The sequence below is a fragment of the Vombatus ursinus genome, unplaced genomic scaffold (genome assembly GCF_900497805.2).
Source record: "Vombatus ursinus unplaced genomic scaffold, bare-nosed wombat genome assembly UNPS02014814.1, whole genome shotgun sequence".
Taxonomy (NCBI): Eukaryota; Metazoa; Chordata; class Mammalia; order Diprotodontia; family Vombatidae; genus Vombatus; species Vombatus ursinus.
The window spans coordinates 6,877,486-6,896,214 of NW_020954592.1; the positions used below are offsets into that span (position 1 = coordinate 6,877,486).

Consider the following 18,729-nt stretch of genomic DNA (forward strand, 5'->3'; position numbering starts at 1 on the left):
TTAAATAGATCATCTTCCTAGGTTATCCTGGGTCTTGTTCATATTTTGGCTTGAAATGCATGAATCTAGGGCTACAATTAGTATTCAAATAGTCATTTCAGTGTGGTTAAATTCAAAGAACTGGTTATTTTGAAATAGGGAGTTAGCAACTGGTCACTTACCAATTTGATTATCCTAGTGGTTGCTTTCCCAAAGGAGAAAAATGAGTTCTGCAAATGTATTTATAAATCACTCTGTGATTTATAAGTTTCAGTTTCAACACTTAAAGCATGGATACTGTCCTGTGGATATAGTAAGATTTTTCTATTTCTCTCCACCCCTGACCCCAAAAAATTAAATATGGACTTCAGTTTGTCCCATTCAGAGAGAGGAGTAATGAAAATATAAAATAGAAAGCAATATTCTTTAGAGGAAAAAGCACTAGACCGGATGTCAAGACACCTAAGTTTCAGGTCCATTTCTGCCACAAACAAGCCATGTGACTTTGAGTATGTTGTGCCTTCACATCTTCAAATCCTCAGTTTCCCTATAAAAGGAGGAGGTTAGACTAGATGGTCTCTAATGTCCCATCCAGCTCAAAATGTCTGTTTCTACTTTTATTGGCCATGTGTTCTGTGCTGTGCCTAAAGACTTGTACATATTCATTGCTTTAAAAAAAATTTAGTAATAACACCATTGACATTTGAAAGGAAAGACTTAGATTGTATCTGTATGGGGACTAACATCTGGGTAAAAACTGAAAAATTCAATCAAATGTCAAGTCCATCATATAATGTCCAATACCTAGGCACATGGAAATAATATTCTACTTCCAACTGAATGGTATTTTCTGTTTTTACCAGATGTTTGGCTCAGGCAGATGTGGCTTTACCATATGTAATAATAATAATAATAAAGACTTAGAAGTCAAGAAAGTATTCAGTTTTTGCATCAGAAATGAACATTCAGAGACTGAAGCATTGCCTGTGCACCTAGGGAGAAGCCCTTTACTTCTAGAAGCATCCTGATCTTTTTGCTATAGAAGATATCAGTTGTGCAGGAGAATTGTTTCTAGGTGCTGAGGCACAAGAGAAGAGGCTGTCAGTGTGCTAACGATGATAAGCTAACTGGTACTTAACTCTCATTTGTCTCCAGGTGGCCCCTCAGAAGGAAAACTTATCCCAGGGGATCAGATCGTAATGATTAATGATGAGCCGGTCAGCACCGCTCCGAGGGAGAGAGTCATTGACCTTGTCAGGTAGTTGATCCGTCTGTGACTTTGTCCTGTAATGTACAAGCATTATTACACTGTCCTGCCATAGAAATTGGCAGAGGAAGGTTTTTCCATGGTCTGCTTCAGGACTGAGAAACCAAAATAATACATTTGATTTTTAATAAATATCTAAACAAGTGCTGGTAAAATTGTCCATTATGCACCTTCATGGAGAGAAACACAAGGTATTTTTTTCCCCTTTGACAAAGTATAGGTCTCAACTCATAGACTCTTCTATTTCTACTGCTAAATACAAATTGGGTTGTTTTCCCTTTATATTTTTCCCCATGGAATGTCAAAGTGCTCTCAGTTTATCATTAGAAGTAAAACACATAACTTCTGAACTAAACTCAAGTGAAATGCGTAAGAATAACTGTGTGTATCTGTATATGTGTACATCCCTTTGGATACAAATGGATGCCAATTCACTCAATTCTTTTCACATTTGAGTGAGCGATCCATTACTGAATTTTCAGAAAAGTAAGCAAGCCAAAAAAACAAAAAAAAAAACATTGCAAATGTGCTTAGTTTATTTGTGTAGACATCTTGAAAGTGACTTCATTATTTCATGTGCCTGACAAAATACCAGAGAATGTCATTTGTATTTTTTACATAAGTAGTAAAACATTGATAGGACACATCCTCTTAGGAGTACATTGGTAATAAACTCTGGCTGAAAATTAAAGCAAACAAATGGAAAACAAAATAGCTTATTGGGAACTCTACCTTTTACTTTCTGCTCTAGTTTCTACTTTCTAGTTGCAGTAACAATAAACTACAGAAATGTATTGAGAGGCCATGTGGTATGGTGGGATAAACACCAGCCCTAGAGTCAGGGTCCAAATCCCTAACCTGTGAGATCTTGGTCAAATTACTCTCAGGACCTCAGTTTCCTCAACTATAAAATAAGGGAAAGAGTATTGGACTAGCTGTACTCTAAGAACCCTTCCAATACGCATTCTGTGATCTTATGTGCTGTGGAAATATACTATAGAAGCAATCAACCAACAAGCATTTTATTGTCTACTATGCTCCTGGTACTGTTTTAGGTACTGGTGATGTCAAGACAAAAATGAAACAATCCTTGCTTTGTAGGAGCCTATATTGAATGTCCTATATTCATTTTTTGAATAGCATGTAGACTGAAATTTTCTAATCATGACTGAAATAAAAATTAAAAGGACAGAAGAATTGTAAATAGAGTTGTCGATCACTAATGTCTGGAATCTAATACTTTCTATCAATTAAAATAGAGATATTTATGTTAGCCCTCTGTCTTGTATTCCTGTCATGGCCTCCCTCTACCAGATCTCATAAAGAAGTGGAAGTCATAGAGTAATGTAAAGATAAAGTTTTCAAAACAGCATCTTAGAAATTTTGTTCTCCCATATGACTTGGTTTGGGTATGGCAAAGGGAGTGCTCTGTACTGACAGCCAAACTCAACTGCCCAGCAGCCACATGAGAATTCTTATACCTTCCTTCTCTGTGGTTTATGCAGGCATGCTCCTATCATGCCTCTCCCCTTCTCATCCTTCCAAACTCCTCTCCTCCCTTCCCAGAAGAACATCTGATAACAGATGCTCTCTACTACATCTGTGAATTAAACTGTAAGGTTATTGTGGTGCATTTTTCCATTATCTCCCTTCTCTCTGGATTCTAACTTGCTTTTTTTCCTCTTAGAAGTAGCTATAATTCTTCATTATTATATTTTTCTTTTTTCCATAGCTTCCCATCTCCAGTCAGTTTTAGTTCCCAGATAACTAGTCATCAATCCTTAAAATGTTGCTACATCCCCTTCCAAACAGGAGTTGTTGAGGACAGAAAAATGGTTCTCACAGTTTCCCTTAAGGCATTAAGTTTATTATTGTACTTCAGGTTCTTGAACCTGAGTCCTTTCTTGCCGGAGGTTCACTTACCCCAGTCCTGAGCCAGTTTATTTCCTTGATTATCAAAACAGTGTACATTTTTAGAATGGTAAGGTGTACCCTTAAGGTTTCCAGGGATATTATAGAGCTGGTTTGAGAGAAGGGCTTCTGTGCCAAGACCAGTTCAACTAATCTAGATAGTTCTTAGATAGGGGATTCCTGCCTAATGAATCTTAGGAGCAGGCAAAAATATGCAAGTGTCTCTTTGTTCCTTGGTCCAGTGCCCTACACATGGTAAGCTCTTATAAGTAATTTCATTCAGTCCTCCTCCAAATAGATTGGAGCTCCTCACCAAGGCAATAGAATCAATCAAGATTCTGAAGAGCCCTCGAGGCTCCCCTTCAGCAGTCAGTCCCAGGCTCATTTCACATTTAACCAACACCCCAGAGAAGACCCTCAACAGATGTATTTGTCTGTGCATAGGGATACAGTAAAGGGATACCCCATGGCTATACCATGCCTGACAGAGCACACATTGAAATGTTTTGGTGTCCCAGTGAGGGGCTGGAATGTTGCCCAATTCCAGACTGCACCTGTGCAGTCCACTAGGGAATCCTTTCTCACACATGAACTAAGAATGGCCACAGCTCCCACATCTTGGGAAACCACAACTGAATTAGATTGACGGTAGTTTGGATATTTTGCTTTATAGTGGGAGTAAGATCACTGTGCTATGTAGCCATTAAGCTTCACATCCTAAGGGAGAATGAAACAAAATGGCAACATTTGGGTTTCAGTTGGGCATAACTGCACAACAGAGACATGTACTAAGTCTTGTCAGCCATATGGAAGTGTGTGACAATTTCTTAGCGGTCTTTCCAGAGTCATTCAAGAGAAAAGAAAGACTTTTTTTTCTTTCCAGCTATATGTATCAGGAAAGGAAATAGCGTTATTTGTCCATGAACTGGTTAGAATGCTAATAGACTAGCAAAAAACAATTATCAGGTTCAAAAATAACTTTAACCATAGAATATTTCTTTGAATTATAGTAAGTTCACAGAAGAGTGCTGCAAGTTCTCTATACCCGCTGCTGAATAAGGTTTTAAGTCCTGATGACTCAGAAGAAAAGATCTTAGGTCACTTTGATTCTAAGAAGCAGCAAGGTATAATGAATAGAGAGTTGACCTTGAACCCAAGAAGACCTTGGTTCAAGTATCACCCCTGGCACATACTAGCTATGTGACCTGGAGCAAATCACTTAACTTCTCAGGGCTCTGGACAACTCTCTAAGACTATGAGTTACCAAGAAGATACCAACCTCCACTGATAAAAGCAATTCCTCCCTGGGAGCTCCCTTCAAGCATGAAATTACAGGTCCAGTCCCTAGTCCTTAAATGATTTTTATGAGAGTAGTTCTCATGGAGGTCTATGCTTTTATTTTGAAGGTTAAACCTACATGCTTCTAACATTAAGGATTTGAATGACAATTTTCCTTCTTTAAAAAGGAGGGAGTGAGGAAAGTATTTAGCATCTATACCAAAGCCAACAGTCTGTGTTTCTGCCTATTTCTCTCATTAGAGACAGTAGGGAACTAATCAAGTAGCTGGTGGTCTTTTTTTCACAGCATCAGAATGATTGTTTTGCATCAGCTGCCTTTCTAGTGACTGTCATTAGTAGCAAAGCTCCTCATGGATTTCTTCTCCCTAATGAGTTTTCCAGCTTGTTTTTGATACCAACTTTAATAAACCTAAGCACTGGAGACTCAGAAAAGCTCTTGGTATTGGACACACTGATATTTCATTGAGCTTCCTTTCCAGTCTGCAATTTTAATGTTTTAATTCAGAATGAGGGAGTCCTTGTGACATAATAGTCCTCCTAAAACAGCATGATGTTGAAGATTTTATCCTTCACATAAATGGGGAATTCACCCTTGTTTGGCAATCAAGCATCCTCTATATAGTTCAGGAGAGACTTGGTGCTTACTACATTGCGTGCTTAGTTTATTTTTACATTTAAGCATACTACAACAGCTGGAGTGAATGAGGAAGCCCTAAGTCTTGAATTCATGTAGGAGTCAACTGAATCTGCAGGGAAATCTTACCTGCTTCATTTCCCACCCTGCTTTTTTTGGCCTCTGGGTAGCATTTAATTGAAACATGCATGTTTTAGTTTTGAGACCACATTTCCTAAATGACTACATGGGGCTTATGGTCCCATTGGCAATTGGAAACGTTTTCTCATTAACAAACACAGCACGTCAGTGCTCATTATTTTAAGTTCTGCTCAGCCTGGGTCACTTGTATGTTCATTGGGTGAGGCAGTTTGAGAATGAAGTCCAAAGCCAAAGTTTTTTCAATGTAGATTTAGATGTCATTTACCAAATGTTCAATGGTAAGATCCTTATCTTGCATTACATTGGGTTGGATTGGTACCAATAACATACATAGACATACCTGTGTCTCATCCCCTGGCCATATCTCCAATATATGCACAGGATGGACCCCAGGATACAGGTTACATGGATTCCTTGCATTGGAAAGATCACTGTGCCTAGTTAAAACCTATGTTCACATCTTGACTCTTCTGCTTGAGTAGCGGAGATTAGAAGGGGCAGTGGTTCTGAAGTCAGAGGACCTGGGTTAACAATCCAACCTCTGATATTTACTGACCTAGTAAAATTAGTGAAGTCAATTTAACCACTCTGGGCCTCGACTTTCTTATCTGTAAAATGAGGGGCATTGACTATGAAGTCCCTTTTAGCTTTAGCTTTTTGGACTCTATGAACTTGTATTATGACTAAAAATAACTCACTTAAACTCCCCAGCCAACAGGAGGTTGGGGAAGAGGAGAAGGGAGTAAGCACCTACTGAGTGCTAGGCACCATGCTAAACTTTTTACAAATATTATCCCATTTGAGCCTCAGAACAATCCCACAAAATAGGGTCCACGGGGGGGGGGGGTTACTACATAAGAGTCCTGCGTTAATGTGATCCTTTTGCCTTTTCCTCCTATTTTTCTCCAATTCTCTTCATGTAAGGCAGTATAATGACTTATATGAACATAGCACTTTAAAGGTTACAAAGCACTCTCTATTGTGTCATTTGTTTCTCATAACAACCCCACAAAATAAGTAGTGAAAATACAGGGAGAGAGCTTGGACCTGAGATTTCCTTGAGATGCTATTTTTCATCCTTCATTCTGGAAGAGGACCCATGACATCATGGAGTGATGTCTTGACTTACATGTGAATTGGATTTAAGTGAGGCAGAGTTGCACAAGGTCAGCATCCTCACTCTCTCTTCCAGAGTCATCCAAGTACAGGGGCAAGACAAAAGTCAGGACAACTGGCAATGGCCCAGGATACAGTGGATGACCACAGTGTCTTCAATGTCTGAGCAAGCTCTAAGCACTCCACAGAGCCAGCTCCAGTCTCCTTAATGGCCTTTGGAACAAATTGTTCTCATCTTCCCATTCTGCCAGAGGAAGTCTGCACATGCGTAGGGTAGACACACCCCTAAATCACCAATAGGTTTGAGGCTTGTCAGTTACCCTCAACCTGCCAAGACTGTTCTACTGGAGTACGGCCACTGTATGTGTTACAGTTTCTTGGAGCTATAGATGAGAGTTGGGTGAAGATGGACACCAAAGGTAGATGAGCAGCCCTGAAAAGGGCTCAGCAAGCCCTCACACCAGAGATGCTCCTTTTCCCTGAACACTTCATACATCCCTACGAATGGGTTAGGAAACTCTATCTAGGCTGATTCTCTGAAATTTATAGTCTTAGACCACTTGGAAGTTGTGATTTCACCTGGATGTGGGATTTGAATCCAGGTCTTCCCAGTTTTGAGGCCAGATCATCCCACTATCTTTTTAATGCATATATGTTTTCCTTATTTTATAAGTTGCATAGTGGATAGGACACTGGGCCTGGAGTCAGGATGATATGAGTTCAAATGTGGCCTCAGACACTTTTATTAGGGGGATTTGTTCTATGAAGTTTGGATTCAGTCAAAGGGCAACACAGAACAAATCCCCTTAATAAAAGGATTTGTTCTGTAACACTTGGACTCAGTCAAAAGGCCATACCCAAGGGCATAGAAGGCCACATGTGGCCTCCAGGCCACAGGTTCCCTACCCCTGCTCTAAATTGTTTGATATTGTTTAGCCATGAGTAAAGCATGTGGGGAATCCATCATTAATACTGATTCTCCTGTGAAATTCCTTGATTATAAAGTGTCATAGCCTACTCACTCCTACTGGTTCACTTTTCCATTGACCTTTGAGTGATTGTCAATTCTTATTCTTTGGGAGGTGTGATATTCTATGACTCAGCCATACCGCATCATGGAAAGTACATGGGAGGGATAGAGGACTGGACCTCTTAGTGCATATACTCTATCAACAGCACACTACAGCTCATCCAGAGCTCAAACTATCCGCTATCCTTACTTAGCCTCCCCAGTAGTAGAGATTATAAGCATGATTCACTACACCTAGCCTGATGGTCTCTTAATCCAAATCTGATAGTCTTTTAGCAATCTTCTTACTTCTGAACCTATCTGCTGCATTTGACACTATTGATTACAGCTGATTATTCTCCTCCTGGATAATCTCTTTCTGAGTTTTCATGTCATTTTGGTTGTTGTTGTTCAGTGGTTTCAGTCCTGTCCAATTCTTTGTGACCTTGTTTGGGGTTTTCTTGGCAAAGATACTGGAGTGGCTTGCCATGTCCTTCTCCAGTTCATTTTTTAGATGAGGATGCTGATACAAATAGGGTTAAGTGACTTTCCCAGGGTCACACAGTGTCTGAATCAAATTTGAACTCAGCTCTTCCTGTCTTCAGATCCAGAGTTCTATCCACTGTGCTACCTAGGTGCCCTTTCATGGCATTACTCTCTCCTGATTCTCCTCTTAACCTGCCTGACTAGTCCTTCTCTGTCTCTTGTACTAATTTATCATCCATATCATTTCCCTAACGATGGGTGGTCCCCAAGTCTCTCTCTCTGTCTCTCTCTCTCTCTCCTTCATCAGTTCCATTACCATTCTATTCAATTGACTCATTGATCTATCTAGAGAGTCTCAGTCTCTCCTTCTACCCCCCCATAGTTTCTTACCCATATCACAAAATACCTATGAGACATTTCAAATTAGATGTCTCAAAGACCTCTCAAATGCAGTATTTCTAAAACCAAACTCATTTCATTTTCCCCCACACCCTCCCCTCTTCCAAATATCCCTATTTCTGTCAAAGATACCACCATACTTCTAGTCTCCCAGGTTTATGTCCTGGGAGATATATTGTTAGATAGATAGATAGAAAGGTAGGTAGATAGATTGATTGATTGATAGATAGATAGAGATATAGATATAGTCATAGTTATAGTCATAGTTATATATTGTTATCAACTCATTCTCCCCCAGTATCTTCCCTCCCTCAGTCTCCCTACAAAGCTTCCTCCCTTACTCTCCCAATATATCCAATCATTGACTAAATCTTGTCATTTCTATATCCATAACATTTCTCATCACATTCAACTACTTCTCTACTTATCCAACTATTACCTTAGAAATATTGCCCTCCTCAATACATTATAGTGGCTCCCTATTGTATCAGGAATCAAATAAAATTCTCTATAGCTTTTAAATCCTTTCACAACCTACCCCCAACCTCTTTCCAGTCCATTGAACATTACCCCCAAATTCTGTGATCCAATGAAATTAGCCTTCTCTCTGTTTCTCAAACAAAACATTCTAATCTCCAATCTTCATGTTTTTACATGTTTTACACATGTCTAGAATGCACTTCCTCTTCATCTCTTCCTTCAAGTAGAATCCCTCTCTTCTTTTATGACCCAGTTAGAGAACCACTCCAACTGAAGTCATTCTTGATCTTCCTCAGTATCCTTCCTCCCAAGTTACCTTAGATAAACTATTTTGTATTTTTTTTGTATTTTTCCTTTCCATATAAATCATAAACAACCACACATGTGTGTGTACTTACATTGATACCTGTCTCCCCTACTAAAATACGTTTCTTGTGGGTAAGGATTATTTCATTCCTTATATTTATATCCATAGCATCTAGCATGGTTCCTCTCACATACCTGACAAATTCTTGTTTCATTATTAAAGAATATTGTTATTTTAAAAATAGGCGTTTAGTGCAGGTAGAAACTTTGGGTTATGAAAACCACTGCATTGTTTCCCAAAGTCAATTCAGCCCATTATAACCTTCCTGTTAAAGAATAGCTCATAAACTGGATCTATCCTAGGTACAATATATATACCAGTGTATCTCCATCCATCCAATTTCATTTCCAAGTCTGGAAAATAGACATGTTTAATTCATTTGTGTTTTTCCCATACAGGTAGTTAGGCTGACCTTCTTTTAATTATTATGGATGTCATTTCAAAGGTCCTACCATGTTCCAGTATATGATACCAGTAGTTTCTCTAAATAAGAATATCTGGAGGACTTCACTATCTACAAGGAATCCCTAGTCATTCTCCATAACCAATTCATAGAATCCTAAAATGTCAGAGCTAGAAAGGATTTCATAAGTCATCTTACTTTTTGTATCTCACCCCTAATTTGATAGATAAGAGTTTTGATCAGTGCTGTGAAGGTAAAGGAAGAAGGTAAGTATTGGAAAGCCCAGAGAACAATGACACAATTGAAAAGCATTTGTACTTTTATATGGATGGATGTGTTCCAGAGCCAGAGATGGTCTCTCTGGGTCTCTCAGAGACCTTTTCATAGGAGGTATGACAATCATATGTAAAGAGTTTCCAGAGAGTGCACCAGATTTCCCTAGCTGCATCCTGTCTTATTAGAATAAAGATCCTTCCCAAGATTCTAAGATAATGGGAATACACTATACCCTCTGGTTTCCAGTGATCTCAGCTGTGGCTTTAATTCTTAGGCCCTGCCTCTCCAGCATGTTGAATATGCTTCCATTCCTTGAACTGGCCATCCACAGCCAGTTATCCTAGACTTCCTACTGAATAGGACATCTGGGGCTGGTCCTTCCCAGAACTCACTATATTTTGACAAAAAGATCATCAACTTATTGATCTGAAATTGTCACTCCCTTTTACCAGCCTAACATCACCATGCATTTGTGGAAACAAAGTGGCAATGCTCACAACAGAGTTGAATATCTTTAGTTCTGTTCCATCAAAGTGTTTTGAAGCACTGTACATCTTTCTAGTGGAATAGTATCAGAATGCCCCGATGATGCTAAAATAGCTTATTCAATTTCATCACCATTGGGGGAAATTGCTACTGTGCCTTTTTATCAAGTTTAGTCATCTGTCTGCAGTATGTGCTAAGCTAAAAATTTAGGTCTTGCAAAATAACGGGCTTTTTATTTAGCTCTTCAGCCAAAATGTATCTTAATGTCTATATCTTACAGAAGATAAATTATCATTCTCTTTAATAAAATATCCCATTTTTTTATGCTCTGAGAGAATGAGAAAAAAACACTCATGATTTTAATAACACTGCAAAATTTTCTCTAAAAATTGGCATCCTTTTCTTTTCCTTAAATGATAAGGGCATTTTAAAAATTCCCTTTTTATCATTTGTTCATGAATTATATTTTTGCTTCCAGAAACATTCATGGATTGTTTTTCTTACCTTTTGGTTGTTTTATTACAGAAATTTATTTTTTCTTAAGAAAAATAAAAGGGTCTCTCCGAGACCAATTTACTGCTATAGTAACATCATTTCGGTGCTTCATGTCTCCTCTAAAAGGGCTTTAATTGCAGTAGTGAAATTATACTAGTTCAGTTCATTCCATGGTGTTCTGTGTTGGCAACTCTATCTCACTCTTTGCAGTGTAGATTTTAAAAAAAAATCAAGTAATTTAAAAAAACCTCCAAGGAATCCATGCACTTTGAAAATGACAATTCTGTTCTTCTTCACAAATATCCTAAGAGTCTTTTTCCCTAAACATTTACAATCTGCAAAATTAAATGCAGGCAATCCTCTATTTATGATAGAATTTAAGCTCTTTGAGGGCAGGGACTATTTCATTTTTGTCTTTGTATTCCCAGAATCTAGCACAGTGTCTTGTATAGAATAAGTGCTTAATAAATGCTCATTGATTGATTATAATTAAGTTATACTTAAAGGGCTAATTTTAAAAGTTGATTGAAGCTGAAACATATTTTCCCATAGAAACAATGTTATAACTGATGTTTAGTTTTCAGGTTAAAATGCTATTGCAAAAAAATGTAGAAAGTTCCCTCTATGACCTAAATCTGTTGTCCTCAGACCTAGGAAGCTAACCACCATTTATAATGCTATTGCTAGGAGAAAATTCCATCCTTAGCACATAACAAGGAGGAAATCTGGTCTTGGGTTTAGAGCTGATATAGACTGGTCATAAATTCAGTGCTAGAGAAACCCAGACAAGGGAAAAGATGTGTATGTGGGAAAAGCAGCTGGTAGGTTGTTATTTACCATTTCCTATCCCCAAATACCATCTAGAAAGTTCACCTGCTTAAAAGACTGAAGGAAGTGAATCTGGTGGTACTTGGAGAATGGTTGATAGGTAACCAAGGAGATGCATCAGTGAATAATTTATGTGTGAACTCTGAGGGGCCATAAAGCAGTTCATTTCTCCTAACTGCCAACATAGCTTGTGGGTCTATATTTATGTGCATAAGACATTAATAAGTTGATTATTCATAAGCAACAGAGTCATTGTATTTTAATAATTACTACAAATTATTAATGATCAGAGTTATAGAAGGGAATGTAGAAGAAATGACTTATAATCTAATTCTGTTGCCTTCATTTGTCTTTATTCTGGATTAAATAAAACATTGTCATGTCCTTATATATTAAGTTTCTCAAATCCTAGAGTACATTGGGGAATATATAGTACTCTTCATATTAGGAACTAGAAATATGATTGAGATTTGATATTCGTATTTTAATTTCTCCTTTATTCCCTCCACTGAGAGAAACATTTGAACACTTTAAAAAATAAAAATGTTAATAACTATAATATACTATGGTTTCTTAATAACCTTATAGTAGCTAGCACTTGTATTTGATACTGACAATAACCATATGCAGTAGGCCCTATTTTATCCCATAAAATCAGGAAACTGAGGCAGATGGATATTTAAGTGTATGCCCAGATTCACATAGCTAGTATATGAGCTTATATGAGTGTCTGAGCTCAGATCGTCCTGACTCCAAGCTCATGACTCTATCCACTACATAACCTAGCTGCCTCATAAAGAATAGCTCATACCAAACTGACTTCATTTCCTTTTTTAGTTGTATCACTAGCCTAGATGATGTTTGGATTTCATCTTGAAAACTGATTAAGTCTCTCATGGTATCCTTGTAGGCAAGATATGGGACAGATGGTTGTTTATGTGGGCCTGGAACTGATTGATTGATTAGATCCTGAGAGTCATGATTAATGGTTCAAGAAGCTAAAAGGAAGACTCTAGTTGAATTCCTTAGTGTTCTATTCCTGACCTTGTTCTCTTCAACATTGTTATCAATGACTTGAATAAAGGTATAGATGACATGTTTATTAATTTTATGAATGACAAAATATTAATAGAAATAGCATGTGTATATACATGTATACATGTGTGTATATATTTGCTCAGTCATTTCAGTTTTGTCTGACTTCGTGACAAACTTGGGGTTTTCTTGGCAATGGTAGTGGAGTGGTTTGCCATTTCTTCTCCAGTTCATTTTATAGATGAGTAAACAGAGGCAAAAAAGTGACTTGCCCAGGGTGACATAGCTAGTAAATGTCTGAGGCTAGATTTGAACTCAGGAAGACTCAACTTCCTGACTCCAGGGCTGGTACTCTATCCACTGTGCCACTTTGTTGCCCCATATATGTGTGTACATACATACATATGTGTGTGTGTGTGTGTGTGTGTGTACATATGGAGAGAGAGAGAGGGAGAGAGAGAGAGAGAGAGAGAGAGAGAGATGGAGACAAGGAAAAAGAGAGAAAGACTAAGAGAGACAGAAAGTATGACATAATTAGAATTCACAATTACCTCAATAGGCTAAAACTAAGAGTCAAATCTAATAGAGCTCAATTAGAGTCCTACATCTGGGTCCAAAAAGTCAATTATAGAAATACAGAATGGGAGAAATGTGTCTCATAAAATAATTGATGTGAAAAAGGTGGAGATTTTAATGAGCAAGTTCAATATGAACACACAATGTAACAATTAAAAAAAAAGCAATGTCATCTTAAACTGTATTAATGACCATCATAATATCCATCATGAGAAGGTACCACCACCCACCACACCTGGACTAATCTGTTTAATTCCAGAGCTTGTCAAAAAGGGGCCATCAACATGATGTGTCAACTAACAAGCATTTATTAAGCACCTACCATGTGCCAGGTACTCTAAGTTCTTTACACATATTTTCTCTTTTGAAGACAATAGGACGCAGAGGATAATAGCTGTTTTCAAATATTTGAAAGAGTAGCATGAGGAAGGAGATTCATAGCCTTGTTTTACTTGGTCTTAGGAGCTATGAGTGAAAGTTGTAAAAAGGGTAGATTTTGACTCAATGTAAGGAAAAACCTAGGATACCTAGGTGGCACAATGGATAAAGCACTGGGCATGGAATCTGGAAGACTCTTCCTGAGTTCAAATTTGGCCTCAGATATTTGCTACCTGTATGACCCTAGGCAAGTCACTGCACCCTATTTGCCTCAGTTTCCTCATTTATAAAATGAGCTGGAGAAGGAAATGGCAAATTATTCCAGTATCTTTGCCAAGAAAACCTCAAATGGGGTCATGAAGAATCAGACATGACTGAACAACAACAAGGAAAAACTATTACTGTCTGCAATCCCTTCAGATGCTAAGATTCTATGATTCTCAAATGGTGATTGTTTTCCACAAAGTAAAGAATATGCCAACTCTCAGCTGATCATAATCAATACCAGTTTTCACTTGCCAAAGACGATTCAACCATCAGGAGTGACAACCACGAATTCGTACTACTATTAATTATGACACTATGGGACGTCAAAATATAAATACAATTAAATTAATAATAATAACTAACATTTATATTGTGCTTTATGGTTTGCAAAGTGATTTACAAATATGTCTTACAATAGCCCTGGGATATGGGTGCTATTATTATCCTCCTTTTATAGGAGAAGAAACTGAGGTAGACAGAGGTTAAGTGACTTCCCCAAGACTACATAACTAAAAAGTGTCTGGGGTTGGATTTGAACTGAGATTTTCCTGCTTTCAGGTCCAGTGCTTCACCCATTGCACCACCTAGCTGTCTATTTAAACAAACATTAAATTTGTTTAATGAAGTTGCTTAAAAACAATTAAACAAGAATTTATTAACTACCTGCCATGTGTCATGCACTATGACAATAGAAGGCATACAAAGACCAAAAAAAAAAAAAAGAATCCTTTCCCTCAAGGATTTTATATTCTACTGGGAGGAGATAATCTGTACATAGATAAATAAATTTAAAATATATGCAGAGTATATGCAAAGTAATTTAGGTGGGGAGAACATCAGTAACTGGGGGGATCAGGAAAGCACTTGCTCCTTCCTGTCAGGGCTCAGTGAGGAAATAGTTCCTGGCTCTGCTTCTACCAGGAACACTGCCCCCCTCCAAATCAGATGCCACTGCAGATGGTACTGGCATTGACTGTGTGCTAGCTCCAAGTCGAAATAGGCTTCACTCTCTTTCTCCCTTCCCTGTCTTTCCTAAGCTCTCCTGTAATTTTTTGCCAGCCAGCGTCTCTTTCACTTGCCTTTTCTCACAAGAGTTCCTCTCTAGCACTTCTAAACTTCTGCGCTGAGAGTTCTTATCACCCTTTCTCTGCTAATCTCCCATGCCAACTCATGGACGTCCCCTCTACACTAGTGAAACCATAGATAAAGTATCTTACTAGTAAGAAATGTCACATTTTTTCCAACTTCAAAGCATAAATCAGGATATAACTTCTTGTACTTTTCCCACAAGTGAGATGAAATTAAGTCATCAAAAATTAACCAATAATAATCTAGTGTGCTTTAGGATCTCATATGTTTCAAAATGCTTCCTTATACTACTGCTTTGTCCCATGGAGATTTTCTCTTCTGATATGATAATTAATTATTTGATATTAATATAAATTATTTATAATTGGCTTAAATAATTATATATTATATTTGTAATCATTAATGTTGATTAACAAATAATTAAGGCAGGAAATGATGATAATAACTCAATTAGAATTTCCATTTATATAGTATCTTACAATTTACAAAGCATTTATTTCACCCTTAGTGACTCCCCGAAGTATATTGCAAAAAACTATTTTCTCCATTATAGAACTGAGGAAACAGGTAGCAGAGGTTAAATGACTTGTCCAAGGTAACATAAATAGACAAGAGCAAAGCTAGAATTGGAACACGTTTCTCCTGACTCTTAAGTCAAGTATTTTTTTCACCAAACCACATTCCAAGCAGTTCCACATGAAATGTTTTACATTGTGAGGCTACTTATATGTAATCCATGAACAGTTTCCTAAGCCCTTCCTAACCATGCTGTTTCCTCTAATGACATACCATCTCTGAGGCCTGCCTTCCTCACCAAGGACACAGCAACAAGGCCAGCAGAATTCGCCTTCCATTCATAGCCAAATAAAGAAAGAGTAGCATTCTCTTCTGGTTCTTTGCTCAGTAAGCAAAAATGAAGCCCTAAGACCACATTGCCAGAATCTACAAATAAATTGCAGAAAGAAGATGGGCAGCAATGGTAAAGAAAGGCTCTGAGCCTAAAGAAGTATTTAGGTACTTTTAAATGTACTGTCAAACCATGAAAGATGCTTATGGGTCTATGATAGGTTGTATGATCCCTTTGAAGTGAAGATATGTTCTGCTGGTTTTAGATGGACTGAAGAGAAGGTGACCTTCCAGACCATCACTAATAATCAATCAATAAACATTTCTTAAGTGCCTACTATGTGCCAGGTACTATGCTAGTGGCTAGTGATACAAAGACACACAGCCCCTGCACTAAGGACTTTACAATCTGGGGGCAAACAACATGGATATGTGTATGTGTGTGTGTGTCTGTGTGTACACATATATATGTCTATGTATGTATGTATATGTAAGTATGTACATACATATACATATATGTGTATAGATATAGGTGTATAGATATGTATATGTTTATTAAAAATAGATACAAAGCAATTTGGGAAGGAAGAACTTTACAGCTAGAGAAATCAGGAAATGCTTCATGTAAAAGATGGTATTTGAACTTTTTTGTTGTTCAGTGTGTATTTTTGTGTGTGTATTTGTTCAGTCATGTCCAACTCTTCATGCCCCTTTGAGGTTTTCTTGGCAAAGATACAGGAGCGATTTAGCCTTTTCCTTCCCCAGCTCATTTTATAGATGGGGAAACTGAGGCAAACAGAGCTTAAGGGACTTGCCCCAGGGTCACCCAGCTAGTAAATGTCTGAGGTTGGATTTGAACTCGTGGAGATTAGTCTTCTTGACTCTAAGCACAGTGCTCTATCCATTGTACCACCCAGCTGCCCTGTTTGGGCTTAGCCTTGAAGGAAACTAGGAATTCTGAGGCAGAGTTAAAGAGGAAGTGCATTCCAGCCATGAGGGAAGATAGAAAAATGGGACACAGACTATCATGGATGAACTCTAGTAAGAAGACCAGACTGACTAGAGTGTAGAAACATAAAGTGAATTAATGTATGATATGACTGGAAAGGTAACCTGGAGCTAGGTTTTGAAGGACTTTAAATACTTGACAGAGAAATTTATGTTTGATCCTTGAAGTCATAGGGAGCTGCAGAGATTTATGAAGCTAACAATGCTAGTAGTTGTGTGAGCAGAGAGAAGAGGATGAATGAGAGAGCTGTTGTAGAAAAAGAGATGATTTTTTAAAATTAAGATTTGTTAGATGTAGGGGTAAGGAAGACTTAGGGATTGAGGATAACACTGAGGCAGAGAAACTGAGTCACTGGAAAAATGGTATTTCCCCTGCCAGGAATAGTGAAGTAGAGAAAAAGATTAGTTTGGGCAGGGACAAAGATAGGGGAATAGTGCGTTCTGTTTTCAACAGTCTAATTTTAAGATGATGTGAAACTGGAGCTCAGGAACATGACACGGCTTTCATCAGACTAGGCGGCACAAGCACTAAGCGCTCGACCTAGAGGCAGGAGAACCTACCTTAGACTTTCACTTAGTTGTGTGATCCTCAGCAAGTGCCTTAACCTTAGTCACCTCATCGGTCAACTGAGGGTAATAACAGCACCTACTCCATAGGATTGTGAGGATCAGATAAGATATATAAAGCATTTTGTAAACCTTAAAATGCTATAAAAATGCTTTTTTGTTGTTGTTGTTTAGTTGTATCTGTCGTAGGTCAGACCCTTCATGACCCCACTGGGGTTTTCCTGGCAAAGACACTGGAGTGGTTTGCTCTTCCCTTCTCCAGCTCATTTTACAGATAAGGAAACTGAGGCAAACAGGGTGAAGTGATTTGCTCAGAGTCACACAGCTAGTAAGTATCTGAGGCCAGATTTGAACTCTGGTCTTCCTGCCTCCAGGCCTGGTGCTTCATCCCCTGTGCTTCCTAGCTGCTAGCTATTTATTATTATTATTGTTATTAATCAGCTTAAAGATGTTAATTAAACCCAATGTAAGCTGATAAAGTCACAAAAAAGAGAATATTGAGAGAGAAAAGGGTACAGAACCAGTGGGTACTCACACAATTAGAGGGCATGATGTATCGATGATACTACAGTAAACTTATATGTAATCCATGACCAGTTTCCTAAGCCCTTCCTAACCATGCTGTTTCCTCTAATAACGTACCATCTCTGAGGCCTGCCTTCCTCACCAAGGACACAGCAACAAGGCCAGCAGAATTAGCCTTCCATTCATAGCCAAATAAAGAAAGAATAGCATTTTCTTGTGGTTGAATTATATTGACAGTGGCTGAAATGTTCATAACTTGTCTTTTTTTTTTTGGTAAATAGTATTTACCAAACTGAGTAAGAAACTGAGAAAGAAAAATTAGAGAAGAGAGCAGTGTCATTTAAAAAAGGGAAGAGGCAGCTAGGTGGTGCAGTGGATAGAGCACCAGCCCTGGATTCAGAAGACCTGAGTTCAAATCTGGCCTCAGACACATAACACTTACTAGTTATGCAACCCTGGGCAAGTCACTTAACCCCATTGCCTAGCCAAAAAAAAGGGGTGGGGAGAAGTCAGGTGTACCAACACATACTGGTAATCCCTGGAGAAGCTACTGAAGAAGGCTAAGGCTGGTTGAGTCACTTGAGTTCAGGGCTTCTGAGCAGCAATAGAGATAAAGTCAATTGACAGTCTGCCTGGAGACTGGCATTAATATGATGAGCCTCCAGGAATAGAGAGTCACTAGGTTGTCTATGGAGAGATGAACCAGACCAGGTCAGAAAAATAGAGCAGGTTAAAGCTTTAGTGCTACTCAGTATTAGGAGATGGTCCATAAGCTAAACTTATAGGCAAGGTAAAATAAGGAGATTCGATCTCAAACACACACACACACACACACACACACACACACACACACACACACACA

General features: G+C 38.2%; 1 protein-coding gene across 1 annotated transcript in view; it reads left to right on the forward strand.

The window, feature by feature from the left end:
- FRMPD4 (FERM and PDZ domain containing 4) overlaps positions 1 to 18,729 on the forward strand; it is a 279,887-nt gene that overhangs the window by 117,157 nt on the left and 144,001 nt on the right. Inside the window, exon 4 of the mRNA XM_027835294.1 lies at positions 1,135 to 1,237. Within this exon, the coding sequence (XP_027691095.1) occupies positions 1,135 to 1,237 (103 nt within the window). The remainder of the gene's footprint in view (positions 1 to 1,134; positions 1,238 to 18,729) is intronic.